Raw genomic sequence first — 27305 nt, 5'->3', positions numbered from 1 at the left:
AGTCTTCCAGTACTTTTCAGCTGCTGGATGTCCTGCAGAAAGTGGTGTTTTCTCTCCAGTCTGACACAGTGCTCTCTGCTGCCACTTCTGTCCATGTCAGGAACTGTCCAGAGCAGGAGAGGTTTCTATGGTGACTTTTTACTGCTCTGGACAGTTCCTGGCATGGACAGAGATGGCAGCATGAGACTAAAAAGAATACACCACTTCCTGCAGGACATACAACAGCTGGTAAATACTAGAAGACCAGAGATTTTTAAATACCGGTAAATTACAAATCCATATAACCTTCTGAAACCAGTTGATTTGAAAGAAAAATATTTTTGCTGGATAACCCCTTTAAGTTAGATGCAAACAGTGGCTAAAACACATAAAAAAAGCATCTTAGCATAGATTCACACGTACCCGATCCGCAGCGGATTTCACGCAGTGAGTTTGCAGCAAAATCCGCAGCGAATCCTGGTAGTGTGAAGCTGAATTTGTCACATACAGGCAGCAGAATGTTCATTCCGCTGCCTGTATGTGACCCAGTCCCTTTAACCCACAGTCCCCGGGCCGGAGCATACATCACTTGCTCTGCGCCGCGGCCGTGTGTGAGGCTCCCGGCTGCCCTTGCTCCTCATCAGCCAATCAGTGCACGGCAGCGCTGATTGGCTGATGGGGACCAACGGGAGTCGGGAGCCTCACACACAGCCGCGGCGCTGAGAAGGTGATGTATGCTCCGGGTCGGGGATTGCGGGCAGCCGAGGGTTAAAGGGGTTGGGTCACATAGGATATGTAACCCCATAGACCTTCACAGTACCAGGATCCACAGCGGATTTCGCTGCAAATTTGCAGCGTGAAATCCGCTGCGGATCCAACAAATGTGAAGGCACCCTTAGGGTACATTTACACAGAAAGATTATCTGCTCAAGATTTGAAGCCAAAGCCAGGAATGTATTTGAAAAAAGGAGAAATCTCAGGCTTTCCTTTATGACCTGATCTCTGATTATAGTCTGTTCCTGGCTTTGGCTTCAAATCTTTGGCAGATAATCTGTCAGATAATCTTTCTGTGTAAATGGACCCTTATGGTGCGTTTACACAGGCAGATTTATCTGACCAATTTTGGAAGCCAAAGTCAGGAATGGACTTGATAAGACACGGAATCTCAGTCTTTCCTTTATGACCTTCACCCTGTTTATAGTCTGTTCCTGGCTTTGGCTTCAGAAATCTGTCAGATAAATCTCTCTGTGTAAACGCACCATTAGGCAGAAATGTGCCACACTCCAACAAATCATCCGCAATGTAGAACAAAATTGTTTATAAAAAAATATTAGCATAATAAATATTCTGGCTGTATCCTACCTAATGATTTTTGATAAGTTTAATTTTGTTCTTGCCCTTCTATATATACGAGTAATCCATACATACGTTCTAGTTCATAGAAAAAAAATAATTGAAAATTACAGGTTCCGATTTCTCAAACTGTGTAAAATTTTAAATTGGCATAAACTGCCCAGCAACCAATCCCAGAGATGAAAGCTGAGCTGTGATTGGCTGCTCTAAACAGTTTGATAATCTGGGCCACATTGCTTTAATAACGTTATATTACTTTGTAACATAACTTCATTTAAATAAATGTATGATTATTTATAGAGCCGCTAGCAGAGGTTTTTCGCACCCAGCGCAGCTGACCGCCAGCTTCCCCTAGTGTACTGTATGTTCCAATGCATAATGCAGAAGTGTAGTCAAACGACTACAGGACCGAAGACCAAATCCACACCAGAAACGATGAGCGCAGGAGTATATACAGTTTGCACACGGTGGTGCAGCCAAAGGTTATCCAAAAGTAGATGGCGTAGTAAATCAAAGTTCATTTATTGCAACGCGTTTCGGCCCTATATTATCTAGCATGGGCCTTTATCAAGCATACAAGGCAGACACTGCATGAGGTATATATAGGCACAACTTGATGACATCATATGGGCATTCCGGGTCAATGACCTCAGGAAGTCCAAAAACAGGGTAAACAAACATGAGCACATGGTAGATGAACATAAACAGATAAGTCCATGTGGCCAGAATAGGCAGATATAAATACATGCTAAAAAACAATCAGATAAAAAACAATCAGATAAAAAATGTGTATAAATAAATAAATAAATATAATAAATATAAACCCATAATAAATAAATAAGAAAAACAACAGTCCATAGATCCATAAGATTCCTAAAACATATCGCTATGAGCTCATAATAAAAGTACGTAAATGAGCAGGCATATGTTTTTTCACTTACATCGCGGGGTTAACCGGCGCATAAAAACCATTAGTCCAACTAGCTGTAGGCGGTATAAGGTTATTGGAATACATGATTAATTAAGGGAAAACATGATAGTATGAAGTGAGATCCATAGTTTTACCGTGTTGGGGGCTATAACCCCCATCGTAGCCAGACAGCCGGAGTCCCGATGATGTGGATGAGCGGAGTAATCTTCTCAGGCGTGTGACGTCATCCCGTCTACGCACGCTAAGTCTGTATGCTAGCGTACACTAAGTCCGGAGATGGAATGGTCCGTTGAACGTGTGACATCATCGCGTCATCTACGTAAATGTCGCGGTACGATATTCTTGAAAAATGGAGTAGCACACGTTACGTTAATTTGAAAATGCAGTATTCTTAAGTATTGAAGTGAAGTTTGCAATAAATGGAGGAATCAGGGACTCTCATGTACGTTTAGGGAGCGAAAGTATGTAGGGATATGTAGAAATATATAGGAATAAAAATAAGGTAAGGATAAAATAATGGGAGAAGGGTGACAAAAATAAAATAAAAATAAAATAAAAATAGATCTTATAGTAGGATGTTAGTGCCCTCTGATGGACAAGAAGTGGTAATGTATATTTATGTATGTTCAATGCATTCATTAAGGCCCTCAGGAATTAGTGTCTGTAATTTGTATATCCAGTATGACTCCCTTTTACATAGAGTGGACCAACGATCTGCATTTTCTTGTGGGATCTGTTCGATGGGACAAATTGAGACGATATCAAAGGAGCGATTATGGAATTCTGTTAAATGTTTAGATACGCTCTGTTTGAGAAAGCCCCTAAATGTGTTGGATCTATGACCATTTATCCTTTTGTGAAAGGCTTGTTTAGTTCTTCCCACATATTGTATACCACAGGTACAAGTTAATAAATAAATGACATAAGCGGATGAGCAGTTCATGTGTTGTCTAATGGGAAATGTTTGACCAGTACTATTGGATTTAAAAGAGGTAACTCCATGTGCAATATTTTTGCAGCACAGGCAGTTTGGTTTCTCGCATCTGTATACACCTTTATGTAGTGGTATTGTTTTTTCACTTCCTTTCGTTATTTTAATGTTTTTAACCCTACTTGGTGCGATTATTCCACGGATAGTTTTACCTCTGCGGTATGTGAACCTAGGTTTAGTTGGAATTAATTTCCTGAGATAAATATCTGATTGAAGAATTGGCCAATGTTTTTCAATAATAGTTTTGATGATAGAGTTGCTGTCATTAAAATTAGTGATGAAGTTGTGCTTAGTGACTTGTGTATTGTTTGTTCTTATTTTAGGTTGTACCAGATCACATTGTCTTAGATTAGCATGTTTTCTCACGGCTTCCTTAACTAGACCACTGGGATATCCTTTTTCTAAAAATCTTTCTTCTAAAATCTTCGTTTGCTCATTAAAATCTTTATCCTGTGTGCAATTCTTTCTAATACGGTGAAATTGACTAAATGGGATGTTTTGAACCCATTTTCTGTAGTGTCTGCTTTTAAAATTTAAAAAGCTGTTAGAATCTACAGTTTTAAAATTGGTTTTGGTGGAGATCTTCCCATCCTCGTGACCAATGACCAAATCTAAAAATACTATATTGGTATCTCCAATAGATGGTACAAAGGTTAGTCCCCAATCGTTAAAATTCAAGTGGGAGATAAAATTCTGGATTGACGTATGATCCCCTTTCCAAATAAAAAATAAATCATCGATATATCTTCTGTAAAGGACAATATGTTCTGTGTACCAGGGGGAGCCTGCGATATACAGGGACTCGAACCGCCCCATGAAGAGGTTTGCATAACTTGGTGCGGCTCGAGTCCCCATCGCAGTCCCCCTGGTCTGGCGATATAAAACATCTTGAAATTTAAAAACATTATGTGTGAGAATAAAATGCATACTTTTAGATATAAATTCCATTTGGTTGTTATTATATAATTTACTCGTAATTAAGGCGTGTGTAAGTGCCTCCAGACCTCTGTCATGTGAAATATTTGAATACAATGAACTAACATCAAGGGTAAAAAATAAATAATCATCTTGCCATGGAATGTCTAATAGGATGTCTAATAGGATTTTAAAACAATTCCAAGTACAACAATTAGTAATACGAATATATCTAAGGGCGAAAAACGAGCTTTAAAGGACCTCCAAAAAAATCCTAATATTATTATCCGTGAAGCTGACAAGGGAGGGAGCATTATCATACAGAACAGGGAGGACTACTTAAACGAAGCACTTCGAATTCTGAGTGACACGGACTATTATGAAATCCTCACTGTAGATCCACAATATGACTATGAAAGAGAATACAAGAAATTAATTGAAGATAACTACAGCCTAGGAATTTTAAATAAGAAAGAAAAATTTTTTTTAATGATCCAGGAACCAAAAACAGCATTTTTTTATCATCTACCTAAAATACATAAAGATCTTAGTAACCCACCAGGTAGACCGATTATATCGGGCATAGGAAGCCTGACGTCTAATCTTTCCCATTACGTGGACCTCTGCTTACAAGATATAGTCACCCAACTACCATCATATTTGAAGGACTCCACTACCCTCATCAGAGAACTATTAGACATTCCATGGCAAGATGATTATTTATTTTTTACCCTTGATGTTAGTTCATTGTATTCAAATATTTCACATGACAGAGGTCTGGAGGCACTTACACACGCCTTAATTACGAGTAAATTATATAATAACAACCAAATGGAATTTATATCTAAAAGTATGCATTTTATTCTCACACATAATGTTTTTAAATTTCAAGATGTTTTATATCGCCAGACCAGGGGGACTGCGATGGGGACTCGAGCCGCACCAAGTTATGCAAACCTCTTCATGGGGCGGTTCGAGTCCCTGTATATCGCAGGCTCCCCCTGGTACACAGAACATATTGTCCTTTACAGAAGATATATCGATGATTTTTTTTTTATTTGGAAAGGGGATCATACTTCAATCCAGAATTTTATCTCCCACTTGAATTTTAACGATTGGGGACTAACCTTTGTACCATCTATTGGAGATACCAATATAGTATTTTTAGATTTGGTCATTGGTCACGAGGATGGGAAGATCTCCACCAAAACCAATTTTAAAACTGTAGATTCTAACAGCTTTTTAAATTTTAAAAGCAGACACTACAGAAAATGGGTTCAAAACATCCCATTTAGTCAATTTCACCGTATTAGAAAGAATTGCACACAGGATAAAGATTTTAATGAGCAAACGAAGATTTTAGAAGAAAGATTTTTAGAAAAAGGATATCCCAGTGGTCTAGTTAAGGAAGCCGTGAGAAAACATGCTAATCTAAGACAATGTGATCTGGTACAACCTAAAATAAGAACAAACAATACACAAGTCACTAAGCACAACTTCATCACTAATTTTAATGACAGCAACTCTATCATCAAAACTATTATTGAAAAACATTGGCCAATTCTTCAATCAGATATTTATCTCAGGAAATTAATTCCAACTAAACCTAGGTTCACATACCGCAGAGGTAAAACTATCCGTGGAATAATCGCACCAAGTAGGGTTAAAAACATTAAAATAACGAAAGGAAGTGAAAAAACAATACCACTACATAAAGGTGTATACAGATGCGAGAAACCAAACTGCCTGTGCTGCAAAAATATTGCACATGGAGTTACCTCTTTTAAATCCAATAGTACTGGTCAAACATTTCCCATTAGACAACACATGAACTGCTCATCCGCTTATGTCATTTATTTATTAACTTGTACCTGTGGTATACAATATGTGGGAAGAACTAAACAAGCCTTTCACAAAAGGATAAATGGTCATAGATCCAACACATTTAGGGGCTTTCTCAAACAGAGCGTATCTAAACATTTAACAGAATTCCATAATCGCTCCTTTGATATCGTCTCAATTTGTCCCATCGAACAGATCCCACAAGAAAATGCAGATCGTTGGTCCACTCTATGTAAACGGGAGTCATACTGGATATACAAATTACAGACACTAATTCCTGAGGGCCTTAATGAATGCATTGAACATACATAAATATACATTACCACTTCTTGTCCATCAGAGGGCACTAACATCCTACTATAAGATCTATTTTTATTTTATTTTTATTTTATTTTATTTTTGTCACCCTTCTCCCATTATTTTATCCTTACCTTATTTTTATTCCTATATATTTCTACATATCCCTACATACTTTCGCTCCCTAAACGTACATGAGAGTCCCTGATTCCTCCATTTATTGCAAACTTCACTTCAATACTTAAGAATACTGCATTTTCAAATTAACGTAACGTGTGCTACTCCATTTTTCAAGAATATCGTACCGCGACATTTACGTAGATGACGCGATGATGTCACACGTTCAACGGACCATTCCATCTCCGGACTTAGTGTACGCTAGCATACAGACTTAGCGTGCGTAGACGGGATGACGTCACACGCCTGAGAAGATTACTCCGCTCATCCACATCATCGGGACTCCGGCTGTCTGGCTACGATGGGGGTTATAGCCCCCAACACGGTAAAACTATGGATCTCACTTCATACTATCATGTTTTCCCTTAATTAATCATGTATTCCAATAACCTTATACCGCCTACAGCTAGTTGGACTAATGGTTTTTATGCGCCGGTTAACCCCGCGATGTAAGTGAAAAAACATATGCCTGCTCATTTACGTACTTTTATTATGAGCTCATAACGATATGTTTTAGGAATCTTATGGATCTATGGACTGTTGTTTTTCTTATTTATTTATTATGGGTTTATATTTATTATATTTATTTATTTATTTATACACATTTTTTATCTGATTGTTTTTTATCTGATTGTTTTTTAGCATGTATTTATATCTGCCTATTCTGGCCACATGGACTTATCTGTTTATGTTCATCTACCATGTGCTCATGTTTGTTTACCCTGTTTTTGGACTTCCTGAGGTCATTGACCCGGAATGCCCATATGATGTCATCAAGTTGTGCCTATATATACCTCATGCAGTGTCTGCCTTGTATGCTTGATAAAGGCCCATGCTAGATAATATAGGGCCGAAACGCGTTGCAATAAATGAACTTTGATTTACTACGCCATCTACTTTTGGATAACCTTTGGCTGCACCACCGTGTGCAAACTGTATATACTCCTGCGCTCATCGTTTCTGGTGTGGATTTGGTCTTCGGTCCTGTAGTCGTTTGACTACACTTCTGCATTTTCTTCTCCCACCGTCGGTGGAGATGTCCCCCAGTACAGCTGCGGAGTACACCCCTTCATGCTGCATTTAGAGTTGTGCCTAATATTCGCACAACCTACCCAGGTGAGTGGATCCCTGCTAGATCTTTCTTCCATCCACCTGGTCATCCTTTTCCTACACAAGGAAGCGCCCCCTGTCTCCCCTCTTCTCATTCCAATGCATAATGATATATTTATCTCTGCAGACTGATGTGGCTATCGCTGCTGAGGAACTAAAAGCTACAAAAGCTTCTATGAGTCAAAGGATAACCAAGGTATTTTTGTCTCCCTGGTTAGTGGGGTAAAACTTAATAAATTTTGGTAAGATAAATAGATTTTATCTACATACTGTCCACATTGCTAGGATACTGTTTTAACTGAATCATTTAAAGTGACACTCACCCCCTTCCTGTATAAGCACTTCCGTACACAGCAGTTTTCAGACCTTACACTTACAGATTTCTTGGCGCTTGGTCCAGTGTAAAATGCTTTTTATCTTTGGTGGTTTGTGCCACCTGGGCGGGGCTTCACGCCCCCAGTGCCACTTGGCCCTGCCAACATCGGCACCATAGACCCATCTGTGACATCATCAGCATCTAGGCCACACCCCCTCGGTGCCCATTGGAATGGGCCAGCCTAGAGGGGGTAGGGCCTAGACCTCTATGTCGGCCTTTTCCAATGGCTGATGAGGGTTGGGGCCTAGACACATGACGCCATGATGGGGAGAGGCCTATTGCCCATGTGTGTGGGGCTAAATGATGCTGTAGGTGTGAAGCCCCGCCCAGGTGGCACAATCCACCAAAGATAGAAAGCATTTTTCACTGGACCAAGCACCAAGAAATCTATAGTAGAGTAAGGTAGGAAAATTGCAGAATTTAGGTTTTACAGCTGTGTAGGGAAGTCATTATACAGGCAGGGGGTGACAGTGTCACTTTAAATCTTTTTGTTAGGCCATCAGTGTTTGATCAGAGTAGTTCTGACCATCAGTTCCTGCAGAAGAGGTTCCTTTTATTATTAAATGTGTCAACTAAATTTTCTTTTACTGATTAAAGTCAGATACTAAAGCTGGTTCTTTCATTCTAATCTGTTTCTATTTTCTGAATTTTAATTTATTTTATTTCACTTTTTGTACATTGTTATGGGGGCTGCCATATTGCCTGGGCTGCTGTTAACAGCATTTAGTGACATGCTTTACAGCAAGACTCATGGGCATAGACTACAATAGGCAGAGTCTGTCCCCTTGAGATGAATGTAAATAATTTCTGAGCACGCTCTGTGACCTGTGAAGAGGTCATTCCACAGGGAGCTGCTATTGTCTCCTCTATGTACTGGTGTCACATGCAATGCTGTACAGATCACTTTACAGCAGCCTCCTCTTATCACCACAGACACAACAGGAAGTCTCAGCTGAGTTTTATCCCCAGTGGTGAGAATGAAAACAATAAGTCATTATTTAATTCTCATGAGGAATAGGACTATATTGAGTAACTAAGAGTAGGTCAGTAGTTTGTAGGTTCACACCTGGCATTAATGGCAGTACATGGGTTTGTCTTGCTTGTTTTAATGTTATGTTTGCTTTCTTCCTAGTTACAAGAGAAGTTATCACAAGAAGCTGCTCTGAGGGCATTGCTGGAAGAGGAGCAGGCAGTGTTACTACTTACAGTGCAGGACATGAGGAACATTGTAGAAGAGGAGCGGACAAAGGTATTTTGGTGTCCTAGGTAGATAAGGCAAATAAAGACTCTGTTAGTGTTTTGCCCTACAGTAGGTTGTTGCCACTAAGTAGGTGCGTAGGTAGCTGGTGTAAATAGCCCCCGCCATAGGTAGATGGGTATCACTTTGTAGGTATTTGTCCCCCATAGAAACATAGAAGATTGTCCACAGAAAAATACCGCCTGGTCTGCCCTTATGTTATTTTCTCTCTTGGTGGCTCAATTCAGCCTACAGGGTTAGTGATGGAATGAGGAGCTGCAGGTTCCATTGGCTTTCACCTGCAAGCAGCACCCGCTACCACCGGGGGGTGCATTGTTACTCCCAGTGCTCGCCGTTGTTAACAATTGCGCTACAAAGACATGGCATTAATTGCGTTGATGTACTTTCTGTATAACTTTCAGGTCCAGGAGCTGCAGCAGTACTGCCACAAAATCAACACAGAAAGCAAAGAAATGAAAGACAAACTAGAGAATTCAGAATCAAGGTGGCAGGAAGCTGAAAACAAGAACAAGCAGTTGTGGAGTGAAATAGGTATTTATGTGGAAAACTAAACAAAACCTGTCACCTTCCAGTCGGTCACATTCCATACTTGATCTACATTTCCAGCTCTTCTAAATTACATTACATGTTTTTAATCTTAAAACCCCTTAAGAACTGATGATGTACCTGTACGTCATCTCACCCTTAGGGAGTTCAGAGAAAGGGTCATGTCATGCTGATGTTAGCCCGCGCCCGGCTAATTAGCCACTTAAATGTAGCTGTCCAATGGCTTTTTTTCCCCCTATCTCTGGTGTCTAGTGGTGCAATTGCCCCCCCCCCCTCCCCATGCGATCGTTGAGGAGCGATCCCTGCTTCTGGCCAGGCTATGCCGCAATAATGCTGATCCCGGCTCAGCGTTCAGTTGCTATGGGCTCCAGCAGCCCATAGTAATCGAGCACTGATCTCTTAGATCAATGCAGTACATAAGTACTGCATTGATCTCTATGAGAGATCAGCACAGTTAACAGAGAATTCTCCCAGGGGGACTTTAAAAGGGGGAAATTAAAAGAGTCATAAGGATGGCAATAGAGCAATTTTTTTTGTTTTATTTAAGATTTTAATTTAAGTCTGTCATTGCAAAGAACCATTTTGTTATTTCGCCAATGCTTTTAAAATATAAAATGAAGCAACCTATTGGTCTTACTGTTTTCTATATACTATGTGTCTGTATAGTTGCAGCCAAACCTTTTTATTAATGTCTTGTGAATTTTTATTACTTAGAGACAAAAGACTCCCACGTGAGCCAGCTGCAAGAGGAGATCAAGGTAAGAATTTAAGGATTCTCCCTGTATGCATGGTGTCAATCTAGCCTAAAGGGTGAGAAGACTGCATCAGGGGCATAACTACCGCCATAGCAGCTGCTATAGGGCACTGTGGCCCACTCCTGCAATACACTGGCCTGCCTCAGCCATCATCATTTGCAGCACCCGGTGGCTGAGCAGGCGTCCTGGATGCTGCAAATGTCCCTTTAACTGCAAGCACTCTTGGCGAGCACTTGCAGTAAAATAGCAAAGATTATGACTACACTAAACAGGTTTGTGGTCAGTCGGCAGGGCCCAATCAAAAGTTTGCTATGGGGCCCATGCATTTCTAGGATGGCCTGGTGAAAATAATTAAAAACGTCTGCACCCTCTCTCGTCCATCACAGCAAGCGCTTTTTAAAAGAGTTTTCTGCTTCATGCAGCTGAGGTGATCAATGTTTGAATGCTGTTCTCCTCTCCTATCAGTTCCTGGGGTCGGTGTGTGAGTCACTCGGGACAAGGTCCACTTTAAAGGGAATGTATTGCCCAGATTTTCTTTTACTGATTAGGGCCAAATAGTAAAACATGTTCTATTTTTCCAATCCACTTCTTTTTTCTGATTTTGTAATTTTTTAATTTATTAAAAAAAAAATTTGTACATTGTTATGGAGGTTGCCATCTTGCCTGAGCTGTTTTCAACAGTATTTTATGACTTGTGTAAACAGGGGATTTGCGGCCTGTAGTGAATGAATTTAAATGGCCGCAAAGTACGGTCTTCTCCCGGCTCGTTCTCCCGATCGGTACAGGTGTGAAACTCAGACCCGAAACAATCAAAACTTTTGACATGTCTCTATGACGTTTAAAAAGTTTTTTTATGGTGACAGGTACACTTTAACATAAAAATGTGATGTAAACTGACAGCACTGACATTTAAATTTCTGTGCCTTCAGTTTTCATGGCTGCACTTTTTTTTTTTTTGCCATTAGGCTATGTTCACACTACGTATTGGACTGGCTGTTCCGTGACCCGGCCAGGTCACGGAGTGGCCGGTCTCTGCAAAGATCATCCCGACCGGTACTGCAGTACCGGCCGGATGACACACCTGGCTGCAGTGTTGCGGGCGCATCAGCACGCGCCCACATCAGAACTTCATTGTGTGAATTGATATGTCAGTTCTATGCGGCTCCGTATGGGATCCTGGCCGGAGCGTATAATATGTGTATACGCTCCGGCTGGGATCTCCTAGCAGATAAGGCAGTGTTCCACACCTTACAAAGTACAGCTGTTGTTGCCGATGGCAACAACAGAAGTACTTTTACGTAGTGTGAACGTAGCCTTACTTTGCTTTGTTTCTGAGAGGAATAATGTTGACCTGCCAGGGATAAACCTATATCTATTTGTTGAATCTGTAAAAATTCAAGTGAATGTTCTACTGGGTGAATAAATTTCTTTCTTCTTCTCTGTGATACCGGTAGTCTTATTGGCATCTTCTTCACTGTTAGATTATTAAGCAGAAGTGTGAAGGACAACAGGCTGAACTGGGGCAGTTGCGAGCAGACTCTGTGGCTCTGCGGGAAGCAGCAGAAAAAGTTCAGGTAAGAGAAGAGAAGGCCATGTTTTCAGGTCCACATATTGTATGCAATATCCTCAATTATAGCACCCATTGATTTCTATGGCCCCATGCCTTTGTTTGTATTTTTCACTGATTCCTGTTTGGGGCCAAAATCCATTCAACAAAAAAAAAAAAAAAAATAGGATCTCCACTTATATGTTCTGTATCTGCTGCACAGAGCTGCCCATAGACGTCGATTGCTCTATGAAAAATACAGTCGTCATACAGATTTCCTCCAAATTGTCATCAAATTGTATAGGCCCAGACGCGACAGTTCGTGATTTGTGTGGGTCATTGACATAAATGGTGTAGTGCAGATACTGCAGACATCAATGTGACTAAGTGATTGAACAATAAATCTGCTGCAGATCCTGTATGTATGAATATATGCTAAGAATACATTTTGGCATCATAGAGAATGTCTGTCTGACAAATGCGGTCTCTTGTTCCCTCGAATGGATACTAATATATTTACTCTGTATTCTGCAGTGTTTAAATCAGAGGTTGGAGAATCAGTGCTCGGAACTTACTGAGACTGTGCAGAAACTTAACAACCAAAACCTACATCTTGTGACAGAACATCAGCAGGATCTCAAGGTATACCCAACATTGGATTACTTTCCATGTTATATTTACACATAGCGTATATGCTGGGGATTCTATGCTCCAGATTTTATTCTGTATTCAAATGTATGTCAGGAATAAATCAATATAAATGAACAATTGAGTAAAGCCTGAATACTCTGTATGAACATACCCTTAAAGAGCTTTATTACATTGATGGCCTAAGCACAGGATAGGCAATCATTGTGTGATTAGCAGGGTGCTGATCGGTGCTTATACACAGTGAATGGTGCCAGAAGCCGTTCATCTACTGTGTATTGGTGGTGTGGGTTGCTGCTGCTTAGCTCCTTTTGAATTGAATAGGAGCTGAGCTTTAGTTACCCATGCCACAACTACACAGTAGGCAGTCAGCACCGTATGCCAGTGGTGCCAGTGCAGTGGCTCCCCCAAACAGCTGATTGGTGGGCGTGCTGGGAGGGCCTATCCTATGAATAAGCCATCCGTGTTATAGGCCTAGAAAACCTGTTTAAAGTGACACTGTCCCCCCTTTTCTGCATTCTGACATCTCTACACAGGTGTAAAGGGTAAATTTAGCAGTTTTCACACCTTATTTTATATCATACATCATGGTGCTTGTTCAAGTAAAAAGTGATCTTTTATGAACTGCAGATTTGCCCCGCCCCCTTGGCGACCATTGGTGGGCCGGCCTAGAGGGGGTGGGGCCTAGACCTTTAGACCAGCCTGTTCCAATGGCTGATTAGGGGGCGGGGCCAACTGTGTTATGAGCGGGGCTAAGTGGCGTTAATGTCGCGAGGCCCCGTCCACTTAACATAATCTGCAGTTGATAAAAGATGACTTTTTACTTGAACAAGCACCATGACGTATGATATAAAATAAGGTATGAAAACTGCTAAATTTACCCTTTACACCTGTGTAGAGATGTCAGAATGCAAAAAGGAGGTGACAGTGTCACTTTAAGTTCTAATTAGTGGCTATGCTCTTGTTCTTTGCATTGGATTCTTAAATTTTTATATATATAATTATTTTTCAAATGACTTCCAGGTAGCACAAGATGCAATGACAAAAAAATTTCAAGAACAGGAGACCTTGCTGGCGGTTTTCCAGACAAACCTGGGCGCGAAAGTCCAGGAAATGCTCAGAGAGCGAACACAGCTGGAAGCAGAAGTGTAAGTTACTTGTTACTGCATTGTTACAGGGGTCATACAGGATTAGAAAACCCGCTGCTGCTTTCTTCTAAAAAGAGCACCACTCTTGTCCTCAGTGTCAGTGTCAGCCATGTTTTTCTGTTCTTGGATAACCCCTTTTACCCTGTGAGTACTGTGTAAAAGTGGTGGTTTTACCCATAGCAACAGCTGTTAACTCCATTGGAGTGTAAATGCTAACTGCTTGTAATTACAGCTTGCATTTGATGGGGTACTCCTGCAATTTTCTTTCTTCCCAATCAACTGGCGTCAGAAAGTGCCGGAGATTTGTAAATTACTTAAAAAATTAATTTAAAAAAAATCTCTCGTCTTTCGGTACTTGTCAGCTGCTGAATGTCCTGCATGAAGTAGTGTTTCCTTTCCAGTCTGATACAGTGCTCTCTGCTGTCACCTCTCTGCATGTCAGGAACTGTCCAGAGGACTAGCAAATCCCCATGGAAAACCTCTTCTGCTCTCCAGACGGGAAAGAATACCACTTCCTGCAGGACATACAGCAACTGATAAGTACTGGAAGATTTGAGGGTTTTTTTTTTTATAGAAGTAAACCACAAATCGTTGCCGCTGAAGGGTCAGATAGCTGTTTAGGGAACGCTTTAGAATTTACCCATCTCGATAGACTCTGAGGGTGTTGGCAATAGCTGTTTCTGGTGGGCCTATTCACCTATACGGAGATGGATAGCACAGGCCTGTTTTGTTTGCTATCAGAGGTTGGAGCCGTAAAAGTCTGACCTGCACGTATGTTAGATTCAAATACTTTTTTGACAAGTTAAAGGAATTATCCAGCACTACAAAAAGATGGCCACCTTCTTCTAGAGACAGCCCCGCTCTTGTCTCCAGTTTGGGTGCAGGTTTGGCTGCTCAGTTCCATTGATGTGAATGGAGCTTAATTGCAAACCAGTCGTGTTGTCTCTGAAAGAAAGTGGCCATGTTTTTGTGGCACTGGATGACCCCTTTGAAGAAGTAAAAAAATAAAAGGAGGGGAGTGGTTCACGAGACAACATGAATATCTTAGTAAAGGTTATATGGCAAAATGGCCTGCTAGTCATCATTAACCATGAATGTGTAATTCCAGAGCATCAATCCGCGCTGAGCACAACAAGTGTACAGAAAAAGCCATACATACAGAGCAGAAAACCAGTGTGCAAATGGAGATGCAGGAAAACACCATTGCTGGTCTGAGAGCTCAACTGGACTCGGCCCTTCAGGACAAGACTGCTATAGAAAATGAGAAGAGATTGCTACAAGAGGAGGTATCACACAGTCACATACTGCATATTCCTTACATAGGTTTCTGTTTGGCATTGTGTGTAACCTCTTAGATCAGGGGTGTCAAACTCATGCCCTCCAGCTGTTTCAGAACTACAATTCCCATCATGCCTGGACAGCCAAAGCTAAAGCTTTGGCTGTCCAGGCATGATGGGAGATGTAGTTTTTGTAACAGCTGAAGGAGTTTGACACATCTGTTTTAGATGATGATGTTATGTGTAGAGATGAGCGAACCTGGAGCATGCTCAAGTCGATCCGAACCCGAACATTCGGCATTTGATTAGCGGTGGCTGCTGAAGTTGAATAAAGCCCTAAGGCTATGTGGAAAACATGGATATAGTCATTGGCTGTATCCATCTTTTCCAGATTTATCCAAGTTCAGCAGCCACCGCTAATCAAATGCTGAACGTTCGGGTTCTGATCGACTCGAACCCAAACCCGGTTCGCTCATCTCTAGTAAACATGTGCAGACATTTTAGGCTATCACTTGGCACACAGTCTTTCTTTTTTTATCAGTAGAATAGTGAAGACGTCAGGCGATGCCTTTTAGAGGCTGAGTATTTGATTGTAAGCGTTCAGGAGTCTAGCCCCCTCCGTCAGACATGATGTTATACAAAGCTGAAGAATTCACAGACCTATATATACACACTAGACAGAGCTCATCAAAGGATTTTAGAAATTTTAAGAATAACAGAATACAAGAGAAGAGTCTGCAATTTACGACATGTTAATAAACTAAACCTTGTGAGGCGTGACAAGAGGATGCTGAGCACTGGCTGCTGTTTGTTATCAAATTGTATTGTATGGCCTTCATAGCTAGAACAGGGCACACATAGGCCGACATGAAGCTGTTGTGTCATAGCCAGAACAGGGACACACCGGCCGACATGAAGCTGGCATGTCATAGCAAGAACAGGGCACACATAGGCCGTCATGAATCTGGTGTGTTATAGCCAGAACAGGGCGCACATAGGCAGACATGAAGCTGCTATGTCATAGCCAGAACAGGGCGCACATAGGCCGACATGAAGCTGACATGTCATAGCCAGAACAGGGCACAGATAGGCCGACATGAAGCTAGCGTGTCATAGCCAGAACAGGGACACCCCCGGCCGACATGAAGCTGGCACGTCATAGCAAGAACAGGGCACACATAGGCCGTCATGAATCTGGTGTGTTATAGCCAGAACAGGGCGCACATAGGCAGACATGAAGCTGCTATGTCATAGCCAGAACAGGGCGCACATAGGCCGACATGAAGCTAGCGTGTCATAGCCAGAACAGGGACACACCGGCCGACATGAAGCTGGCGTGCCATAGCCAGAACAGGGACACACCGGCCGACATGAAGCTAGCATGTCATAGCCAGAACAGGGCACACATAGGCCGACATGAAGCTGGCATGTCATAGCCAGAACAGGGCACACATAGGCCGACATGAAGCTGGCATGTCATAGCCAGAACAGGGCACACATAGGCCGACATGAAGCTGGTGTGTTATAGCCAGAACAGGGCGCACATAGGCCGACATGAAGCTGGTGTGTTATAGCCAGAACAGGGCGCACATAGGCCGACATGAAGCTGGTGTGTTATAGCCAGAACAGGGCGCACATAGGCCGACATGAAGCTGACGTGTCATAGCCAGAACAGGGACACACCGGCCGACATGAAGCTGACGTGTCATAGCCAGAACAGGCGAAGGGACCCTGACTCCTGAAAGCTTTCAGTCATTTATATTAAGTAGCCTCTAAAAGGCATCCCCTTATGTCTTTACTATTCTACTGCTTTCTATGGATAACATTGTATAAGATTACTCTAATTTTTTTTATCAGAAAAAGCACACATGCTAGGAGTGCTGTTATGTGTAGAAGTTTTCTGAATGTCACTTGTAGTAGTGAGTCCAGCGTGTACTGTGTGATATAGACACCTACATATTTTTTTGTCTATTCTAGTAAATTCACAAGTTTGGGTTCATGTTTTTGCAATCTTTTTTTTTTTTTTTTTTTTCCATCCAATTTTTCCAAAAACTGATGGAAAAACATATGCAATTGTGTGCATCCATTTTGACCCATTTTTCCATTGACTTCCATTATAAAAAAAAGCATTAGGTTTTTTTTTATTTTACTGTAGACAAACATAAGGTCACGTGTTAGTGTATGTTAAAAAAGGACGCGTTTTGATCTGTGTTTTTTTTTATTTATTTTTTTTATAATGGAAGTCAACGGATCAAAACCGATGCACACAATTTTACCAAAAACTGATTAAAAACACAGTGAACCCACTGAGCCCCATTCTTCATTCTCTTACTGGTTATTGACGGCAGTTTTTCACATAATAAATACTGCTACATTTGGGACCAGACTCCAGGTCAGTAGAGAACAATTAAACGCTTGTTTGACGGCTGATTGAATCTTTTGTGCGGCCACATCTCCTAATCTGAGCAGGGAATGTGCAGCCAATAACAATGCATTTAAATGGCTGCACATACAGTCCAGTAATCGTTCGTGTGGCCTGGCCACACAATTACACATTACATTGTTGAGATGTTCTACATTTGCATGGGACTCTATACAATTCTTACATGTAATATTGTATTTGTGGTGTGTGTGTGTGTCTTTTTTTTTTTTTTAAAGCTTAACAGGACTCTTAATGACTTCCTGGAGAAAAGCCAAAACCTGGAAGTTCAATTGACTGAAAACAAGGTAATTATTATACTTAGTATCACTTAGCTTTGTGCCTTTACATCAGGGATGAGGAACCGGCGGCCCTGCAGCTGTTGCAAAACTACAATTCCCATCATGCCTCGACAGCCAAAGTTTTAGCCGTATGGTTATGGTTACTTTTGAGTAGCAATGAGCGAATTTACAGAGGGACTCACCCGTGGGCTTGTCAGCCGGCTGCTGTGCCGCTCCCTTCCAGGTGCCTAGAAAAGCTGCATCCAGTCCAAAGGCAGCAGGCTGACAAGCTGACCGCCGAGCCTGGGGAAGCACTTTGCTACTACTGCAAATTTAACTCATCCCTACTTGAGTAGTCAGCTTGTTTTCTTTAAGTCTATCCCACATGTCATCTTTTTAAATGTCATACAATCTTTGCAGCTGGAACAGGAGTTGCTTCAGAGTTCCTTGTGGGTACAAGAGCAAGAAAATAAACGTCTTGTAGAACATGTGGCAGTGCTAGAGCAAGAGCAGGTACAATAGCTGAATCGCCTCAATGACTAATAAAATGTGTTAAAATGAAACATACATTTATTACATTTATTAATAAATACAATAATTTATGCAATTTAATGCAATAAAATGGTGCATTTACACAGGCAGATTTATCTGACAGATTTTTGAAGCCAAAGCCAGGAACAGACCTTAAACTGGGAAGGGGTCATAAAGGAAAGACTGAGATTTCTCCTCTTTTCAAATCCATTCCTGGCTTTGGCTTCCAAAATCTCTCAGATAAATCTGCCTGTGTAAACGCACCATAAGAGTGGCTAGTTGGTGATCTGAGTGCAGGGAATGTCATCTGAAGCCCAGTACCCAGATTTAAAGGGTTACGCCCATGAAAATCTTTTTCTTTCAAATCAACTGGTGTCAAAGTTATATAGATTTGTAATGTACTGCTATTTAAAAAAAATCCAGTCTTCCAGTACATATTAGCTGCTGCATGTCCTGCAGGAAGTGGTGGATTCTCTCCAGACTGACACAGTGCTCTCTGCTGCCACCTCTGTCCATGTTAGGAACTGTCCAGAGCGGGAGCAAATGCCCATAGAAACATCTCCTGCTCTGGACAGTTCCTGACATGGACAGAGGTGGCAGCAGAGAGTGCTGTGTCAGATAATTGATTGGTGTAATATGGCCTTAAGGGCAAGCCCCCAATTGGTAACACCCAGTTGGTTATTGAGTCATATATTTCTAAAATAAGTGAAGAAGAGCACATCACAGATATATACAAATAGGTGATCTGGAATTGTGGTTTTATGGGCAATGCATGTATTTGCAAAAATAAAAACAGACCAGGAGTGGTCGCAGGTCCCCTTTAAGAGGCAGAACTAGAACTGAGCACTCTGAGATGCCCTTTCACATCCTATCTTTACTTATTATACTAGATAGCTTCATGTATATTCCAGCTAGCTTAGCTGCTTTACTGACTGATTTTGTTCTCTTTTTAGCATGCAAAGAGACAAGTGGAGTCACTACTGAATGAACTTACAGATAGTAAGAACAAACTGGCCTATGAGAAAGGGAAGCTACAGGTACCATCTACCAGACTTGTTATAACAATCACTTATAATAAATATGATGGAAATCACATATACAGTTGAATGTAGATCATAAATGTACTTTTATTGGTTTTCTCTCCATATTTTTAGAGGTCACCTTAAGTTCTACTATGCTTCAATTGTTTGATTAGTATACCGGTGATGCATTTATGCCTGCTATTTTATTTTCCCCCATTTCTCAATGTAGAGCACAGTAGAGCTGTTGCAGTTAGATTTGCAATCCTTTGGTGATGCCCATTCTGAGAATTCCAAACTCTATAAACTTAATGCAAGCTTACAGGCTAGGTACACACAGGTAAGCATTTATACATATACATTTCCAGTTTCAGGTTGTGTACATGCCAGAGCCGTCTGCAGAAGGCTGCATGGCAGCACATGGTGGCACTATAATGCCAGGTCCTTTCTTTAGATAAAGGCTGCACTGAATAGCAGAGAAGTAATGCTCCTGTTGGCATGAATCTAACCTGCTGATATGTCCCTACTGCACAGGAGACGTCGGGGAGGAAGCTATGTCTCTTACCTTCCTCCTTGGTGCCGTTCCCGTACAGTTAGTCTTTAGCTCCACAGTCTGTAGAAACTGTTAGGAGCGCTGGGGCACCTGTTAGAAGCACTGCCTGCCACCATAACGCCGACCCACCCCTAGCCAGCCTGCTCCTTTCTAAAAATGGGAACGGATGGGGCCATGGGGGGCAGCAGTGCTCCTTACGGTGTCACCGGACTGTGGCACAAAAGACTAACTGCACCGGAACGGCACCAAGGAGGAAGGTAAAATGCATACCTTCTTCCTCAGCATCTCCTGTGCAATAGGGACATATCAGCAGGTTAGATTTGTCTAACCTGCTAATAGTTCCCCTTATTTTTAGATGATTAGGTGTATAACAATTAGTTACTTCATCTAGCCTATTATTCCTGCATTCAGCACATCAACCTCCATACCTCATTGGCCACTTCCTGTCTGATACAGCCCACCCCTTTACATGTTACCATTGTCTTGAGATACTGAATGTCATTTTCTATGCCTGTCAATGGCTGAATGTTATAGCATATTATGGCCCTATTACACGGGACGATTATCGTGTGGAAAATCGTTAAATCGTTCAAATTTAAACAATAATCGTTCTGTGTAATTGTAGGCAACGATCGAAAAATCGTTTGTATGTCGTTGGTCGTTGATTTAGATCTGAACCTAAAATTATTGTTAATCGTTCGCTAATCGCTGTAATTCCCCGTTTGTTCGCTCAAGTTCCAAATTTTTTCACCAATTGTTCAGTGAAATTTCACATTGTCCATTGTTTTGCTGGGATCAGAAGGAATAAACGATCTTAGTAACGATCATATTAACGATCGTAACTAACGATTATCGTTCTGTGTAATATGGTGAACGATTTCAAGTTAACGATAAAAATCTCGTTTGCGATCGTTTATCGTTAGTCGTTAAAAATCTTTCAGTGTAATAGGACCCTTAGGGCCCTATTCCACGGGACGATTATCGTTCGCATAATCGTCAACGATAAACGATCTCAAACGACCACTATTGTGAAAGACCTGAAACGAACGAGCAACAATAAAAATAGGTCCAGGTTTTATTTATTAAGCGATCGACGATTTCTCGTTCGGTCGTTAGTCGTTAACTGCTATTCAAATGAACGATTATCGTTTAGATTCGAACGATTTAACGATAATCTGAACGCTAATCGTTGGGTGGAATAGGGCCCTTAGTGTGTCCCCGCTAATCATCTGGCTGTCTGCTTGCAGTCTATGCTGTCTCAATTGTATGTACAAAGCCTTTTCACTGGCTGGATTGTGCAGTGACATGGCTTTCCCTTTCCCACTATAAAAATACATATCAGTTTTAAGCATGGACATCAGTGATGCATTATTATGACCTGCTCTAGGATTACTCCTACTAGTATGCTGTTGAGCATAACATGAATATTTTTTAGTCCTTATGAAATTGAAGGTATAATGAGGTTCATTGGTTTCCCATGCATCTCTGTTCATCCCCTATGACTCCTCTAAATGACACGTAATACGACCATGGGCATGAGGCCCATATAGATTACTGAGATTTCTTTTCTTGTCTTTTAGTTAAATTCAGAACTTGACTCAAGCAAAATCCGACTGCAGAGATTAAAAGCAAAATGTCAGCAGGTCAGTCATGAGTGGAAATGACCTAGCGTTACCTAAAAACAAGTGCACATTTAGTACATAGCCTTTACCATTGTTTGCTTACTTTTTGTAAGAAAATTCCACCAATCCCTTTACACTCATAGACGCCATAATACAATATGCATCAGAGTGTAACATTCTGTGAAAATACATTAAAAAAATTGTGTTTGCGGCTAAAAGTTTGAGCTAGGCAGATTCTGACCAGGCAGAGCACCTGCTAAACATTATTCATGCACTTGCTAACCCTTTGGTTTGGTTGTGCAAAAACATAGGTACAGTTACATACAATAGGGACATCTTGTGGCGAAACCTAGGTCCTGCTTCATCACCAGCGTTTACTTAAAGTACAGACTTTTGCGAAGGGTGTAACCATAAGCAACACCCAAGGTGGGACACCACATATGAGCAGAGGTTCATAGTCTTACTCCTTTGGTACAGAACATAAGTCCTCTCTAGTTTGTGAAGGCAACGGTAACATGAAGAAAAGTTCATCAGAATAATCTCTGGATCAAGGTCTTATTTCCAGACATCTAGCACGCATAACTTGTTTTTGCTTGGGCGTTTTATTGGGGGACACAGGTAACATAGGTATAGGCTTTCCTCCAGTTTGCTCTAACAGGGCTTTAGCTTCTGGCCGCTCTTCCTTTAAGCCTAGATCCTAAAGTGTACCTGTCGTTATAACGTTCAAAATCGAAATGAAAATGGGATGTGATAGAAAGCAAGTTTGCAATGTACATTCATTATTTTTTTTATTTTATGATGAAAAACCTAGCACTTCCTGTGTTTAGACTGTAAGAAAAAAAAGTCTAAGTACAGCTTTGTTTGACAGCATGTTAAAAAAAAAAAAAAAAAAGATGAATGTAAATTGCAAACTTGCTTCATATCACATCTACTGATGATTTAGATTTTGTTATAACAACATTATAACATTGACACCTTAAGGCCCTATCATCCTGAAGACCCACCCCCACTTGAGTCTTTTCGGTTGGGGGCCGTCTCCTGCTACTCCATTGAAAAAATGGCTTGCTTGTGTGGAGGATGAGTGTGTTCAGGATGTGTTGCAAGGATACAAAACCTGTTTTATTTTTTCCCCTTCATTTTTCTGTCCTGTCCTCCATGGTCCCCACCCAGTGGGTTTGAGCAGGCTCTCCAATCCCTTCTCTCACGGGTGATCATTATTCCTGTTCACTTTCAGTCTCTTTGGTTATCCATAGAGCCAGACAAATTTTTCCTGCACTTACATTGGGGCAGGTCTCTCCCCCTCCTGGATCTTAAGTATTGCGTTTCTGGCTTATCTCCTACAGGAGCTCCAGTGGTGGTGGCCTCTGTCCTCACTAAAATCCCTGGGCTGCCCCTTCCTCCTGATCCACTATCACATTGTGACCACAGATGGCAGTATTTAGGGCTAGGGAGGCATCTGGCAGCATCAGACTACTCAAGGAACTCACAAGAAGCTCAACTCCCAGTAAACGTATTGGAGCTCCATCTGATCCGCCTATCTCCCCCTCTTTGGCAGAACAGCTCGCTGAAAAGCCAGGTTTTAACTCTCCATTTTTTTTGCCAGTGGCCCATGGCCTTCATTTTTCAGGTCAAGGGCGCACCCCTTCCTCCTGACCGTCATTTCACCCCTTTCTGGGATTTGAACCTAGTCTTGGATGCCCTTCAGGCCTTCTCCATTCAAGCCCCTCTAGGATGCCCAACTAGTCATTTACCTCCTAAGGGTGGATATCTGAGCCGGCGGCCATTTTATGACACTCTTCCTTCCCAGTTATACAAGGCGTCTGGTTGCAGAGTGGTTAGATATTACATGTCTATATTACAGGTTGCAGAGTGGTTAGATATTACATGTCTATATTACAGGTCTGATGATATATATACAGTACATGTATGTAGTTTTCTGAAAATAACTATTTCCTGTGACATTAAGTGTGGTATATCATCAACAGACTGAACACACATTACGTTGTAAAGATGAAGAGCTTACATTAGCCATTCAGAGCCGAGATGAAGCCATCAAAGAAGAGAAAAGAGTCAGGCAGCAGATTGACACCTTAGAGGAAACTGTGAGTGATGGCTTATAAATTTGCTGTCATTTCAGGAACGTCTGTTTATACTTTCCTATAACATTTCTTCTATTGTTTTTTTGCCATATAGAAGGCCGTCCTCCAGCAGCAACTGTCTCAGGTGTGTGAGGAGAGGACCAGGATGTCTGAAACTTTAGAAAATGTCTTGTCCTCTCACACCAAGCTCCAGAAAGAGCTAGAAATACTGCAGACAGAACTGGGACGGAAGGATAATGACCTATCGAGTTTACGGAATGACAGGTAATGTATAAGTATACTGACTTATAATCTGTCAGATGTAAATAAAGGACGGAAGCTGTTAAAATAGATGCAGCAAACAGCAATGCAGGACAGGATTTATTGAATTATTGCAGTTAGTGTGTTTATTACATATTATTGCCTCTGTAAAGGTCACTGTCAGTGGGGTCCTGTCAGGAAACGAGTGCCCTTTAAATATAGGATCTGTCATATAGTCTTAATAATAACCTGCAAATTTGCACTGTCTGCAATCCGCGGTGGTTGTATGAAAATGTATCTCTTGGAATAAAGTGCTTAGTTGGATAATAATCAGATCTGACGGCCTTTGGGTGTCCCTTCTAGGATCTTTCTGACTCTCTCATTGCCCCCTTCCCCCATGATATTTTATATTGCATATAGTTTGTAAAATTAATAAAAGAAAATCTGAAAAAAAATAAAATAAAAAAATCAGACCTGACTATTACAATGGTCCACCTTCAGCTTAGGCACAGATCACACTGCGTTTTTGTCAGTTTCACTGTTTCCATTTCAGGGCAGTTATTTTAAACTTATAGAATAAAAAAAAAATTTGTGTAAGAAGAAAAAAAGGAATGTGTGTTTTTTTTTTTGTTCTTTTTATAATGTAAGTCAACGGGAAGTGGATTTTGCATCCATTTTACCATCTGTTTTGTATCTTTTTTTTTTTTTAATTTATTTTTTTACATATATGTTAAATGCATTAAAGGGAATGTGTCACCTAAATTTTCCTTTACTGATTCAAGTCAGATACTAAAACTTGTTCTCTTATTCACTTCTTAGGGTTGGAAGCCAAAAGTATGTTAAGAAACTAACAGCTGAACTTGCAAAATGCAACGCAAGGCTACACGCTACCGAGAGCCAGTATCTGGGAAAGGTAACATGAAGTAGAAGTTTTCTTTTTTGTTTTTTTTTTATGAATGTGCCATCAGGAAAAAATGCCATTTTCTCCCTTTTATGTTATGAACAGATAGAACCGCTGCAGAAATTTGTTGAAGTTGCTCAAGAGGATAACCGAAAGCTTGCACAGGCGTTGGACCAGGCGTTACAGAGAAACGCTACGCTTCAGAGTTATGTCAGTAAACTGGAGAAAGATCTGCAACGCAAAGAATTACAGGAAAAGTAATTGTCACACTGTATTTAATGTAATCCCAATAATCATTCTGCATACACATACAACAAGTTCCCTAAGATTATAGCTCATTTTCCTTGCAGGAAAAAAGCCGAGGAAGATCACAGAATAAAGGAGAAGCTGTTTCAGGAGCAAATTGCATTACTGAAGAAACAGCACCAGCTAGAGAGTAAGGAGACAAAGAAAGCGGCAAGAATGGAGGTTACAGAGGTATCGTATGCTTGTCTCCTGCAGAAAAGCGCTGCAGCACAGACAGTACTTTCTTTTTGGTATTATACCATTAAAGAGGATGTTCCATTGATTCTAATGAAGCCGTGTCATGGAGGGGCCTCCCACTGGGGGCGGGCCGGCCCGCCTCCAGTGCTTCACCCCCAGCCAGGTAACCATGAATAGAATGGGGCTGTACGCGGGAATCGCGCCACGGTTCAAAAAAAGGACTGCGGGACTGGCTTCCCTGTGCCGGCGCCATTCAATTCATGTGTGATTTTAAAGAGAGTGTACCTGATGGTACATCCTCTTTAAGGCTGCATTCACATGTTCAGTGTTTTTACAGGGCCGTGGATGTAATCTGCTAGCTACATCCGCGATTTGTGCGAAACCATTCGTGTTTACATCCTTTTTGCATCCGTGTCCCGTGTTTTTCACGGACTGGTTAAAATTGCAGTGTACTAGTTTAAATCCTTTTTTTTTTCACGGATGTACATGGATGCCACATCCGTGAAAAACACGGATCTCATTGATTTCTATGGGGGAATCCTTGCCATGCTTCCTCTCCAAGTAAAGACGTGTCACGTGTTTTTTCATGGAACGGATAGGGAATGCATGAAAATTGTGAATATCTGAAAAGCCCAATACAAAGCAATGGGCTATAAATTTGTCCGTGCGCACAGACAACTTCACAGAATGTGTGAATGCAGCCTAAGGGTGTGTGCACACTACGGAATCCCGACAGAAAACTGGTCTCGGGTGGAAATGCGCGCGACTGCCAGAGCCTTTGAGCTGGTGCGAGCTGCGGAGTCCGCAACGGATTTTCCGCCGGAATTCTGTAGTGTGCGCACACCCTAAGACAGAGCGGGATGTCATGGCCTCTCAAGCTCTGGACTCAGAATGTATTGCCCCCTTTTACTACTGATTTATGTAACACAATAATGCATTTATAAAAGCAGTGTTACCCAAAACATGACAGCTCTGGAGTATATTTCCTAAGGGTAAATTCACACGGGCGGATCCGCAGCTAATACGCACTAACCAAACATGCTGCTAAAAACGCACTAAACCTAATGGAATCATTATCACAGCTGAATCTTGTGTGGGAATACTCGCAGCTTGAAACTCCTGCGGATTCGCACGTGTGAATTTACCCTTAAAGCTGTGTGTGATGTTCTTCCTCTTTTTCTCTTACTACAAATGTATGACTAAAAGACCAACAGGGTGTTACTAGCTGGGGGCGTGTCCTTGTGCTGTCTGAGACTTTCCAATGAAAACTGACAGTACCATAATGTGTAGGGACACGCCCCCCCCCCCCCCACTAGTAACACCCAGTTGGTCATTAAAGGGGAACTCCAGATGAGAAAAACTTGTTTTCTATTAAAAGTACATTAAAAGTTATATAGATGTGTCTATACAATGTATTACTGTATCTGTGCGGTTCTGTCACACTGGTAGCTGATAGAAATCCAGGAAGTGAAAAAAAAATGGCCTCTGTGCCAATTCACATTGTCTCCTGCTCCCTCTGCTCTCCCACCTTAGGAGACAAATCTTCCATGCCTCTGTCTCACATTGTGTGTGTTTGCTGATGATACAGAAAGGGGGCAGGGCGTGATCTCACAGGAGGCGGGGCTGGATAACCCAATCCCCTGACTGATTCACCATCTCAGACCAGCCAGAAGCAGGTGCAGCACTAATTTTACAGATTGTATTGGGTGGGGGCTGTGATGGTCACATGAGGGAAAGTATTGCATTCTGGGAAATGCTAAACCAGGAAAGACAGAAAAACAATACAGAGCAAACCCCCCCCCCCCCCTAAACATATGGATTTTTGGTACTTTCAAAACAGGAATAGACAGGTAAGTAATGCGTTATGCTTCTGCAGAAGTTTCATTTTTTTTAACCTCTACCCGGAGTTCCCCTTTAAAGTGTACCTGTCATTATATTTCCTCACTCAATCAGCGCACAGTGACTCCTTCTGCCAAAAGTACGGGTAACTATGGATATGACCATGTCA

The 27305-nt window shown here is 41.4% G+C and overlaps 1 protein-coding gene across 3 annotated transcripts in view; it reads left to right on the top strand.

The window, feature by feature from the left end:
* The window catches only part of CCDC150 (coiled-coil domain containing 150), a 56737-nt gene that overhangs the window by 14807 nt on the left and 14625 nt on the right, over positions 1 to 27305 (top strand). For 2 of the 3 annotated variants that reach the window (XM_069974560.1, XM_069974558.1), the window contains exons 5-22: positions 7723 to 7791; positions 9104 to 9220; positions 9631 to 9760; positions 10490 to 10533; positions 12012 to 12104; positions 12611 to 12718; positions 13748 to 13872; positions 14981 to 15158; positions 17808 to 17876; positions 18270 to 18362; positions 19334 to 19417; positions 19632 to 19739; positions 21533 to 21595; positions 23560 to 23676; positions 23768 to 23937; positions 24733 to 24826; positions 24920 to 25071; positions 25165 to 25291. In XM_069974560.1, coding sequence (XP_069830661.1) covers positions 7723 to 7791; positions 9104 to 9220; positions 9631 to 9760; positions 10490 to 10533; positions 12012 to 12104; positions 12611 to 12718; positions 13748 to 13872; positions 14981 to 15158; positions 17808 to 17876; positions 18270 to 18362; positions 19334 to 19417; positions 19632 to 19739; positions 21533 to 21595; positions 23560 to 23676; positions 23768 to 23937; positions 24733 to 24826; positions 24920 to 25071; positions 25165 to 25291 — 1941 coding nt within the window. The remainder of the gene's footprint in view (positions 1 to 7722; positions 7792 to 9103; positions 9221 to 9630; positions 9761 to 10489; positions 10534 to 12011; positions 12105 to 12610; positions 12719 to 13747; positions 13873 to 14980; positions 15159 to 17807; positions 17877 to 18269; positions 18363 to 19333; positions 19418 to 19631; positions 19740 to 21532; positions 21596 to 23559; positions 23677 to 23767; positions 23938 to 24732; positions 24827 to 24919; positions 25072 to 25164; positions 25292 to 27305) is intronic. The other variant, XM_069974559.1, reaches the window with a different exon arrangement.

The sequence above is a fragment of the Dendropsophus ebraccatus genome, chromosome 6 (assembly GCF_027789765.1).
Source record: "Dendropsophus ebraccatus isolate aDenEbr1 chromosome 6, aDenEbr1.pat, whole genome shotgun sequence".
NCBI lineage: Eukaryota > Metazoa > Chordata > Amphibia > Anura > Hylidae > Dendropsophus > Dendropsophus ebraccatus.
This window is presented reverse-complemented; position numbering and strand designations above follow the sequence as displayed.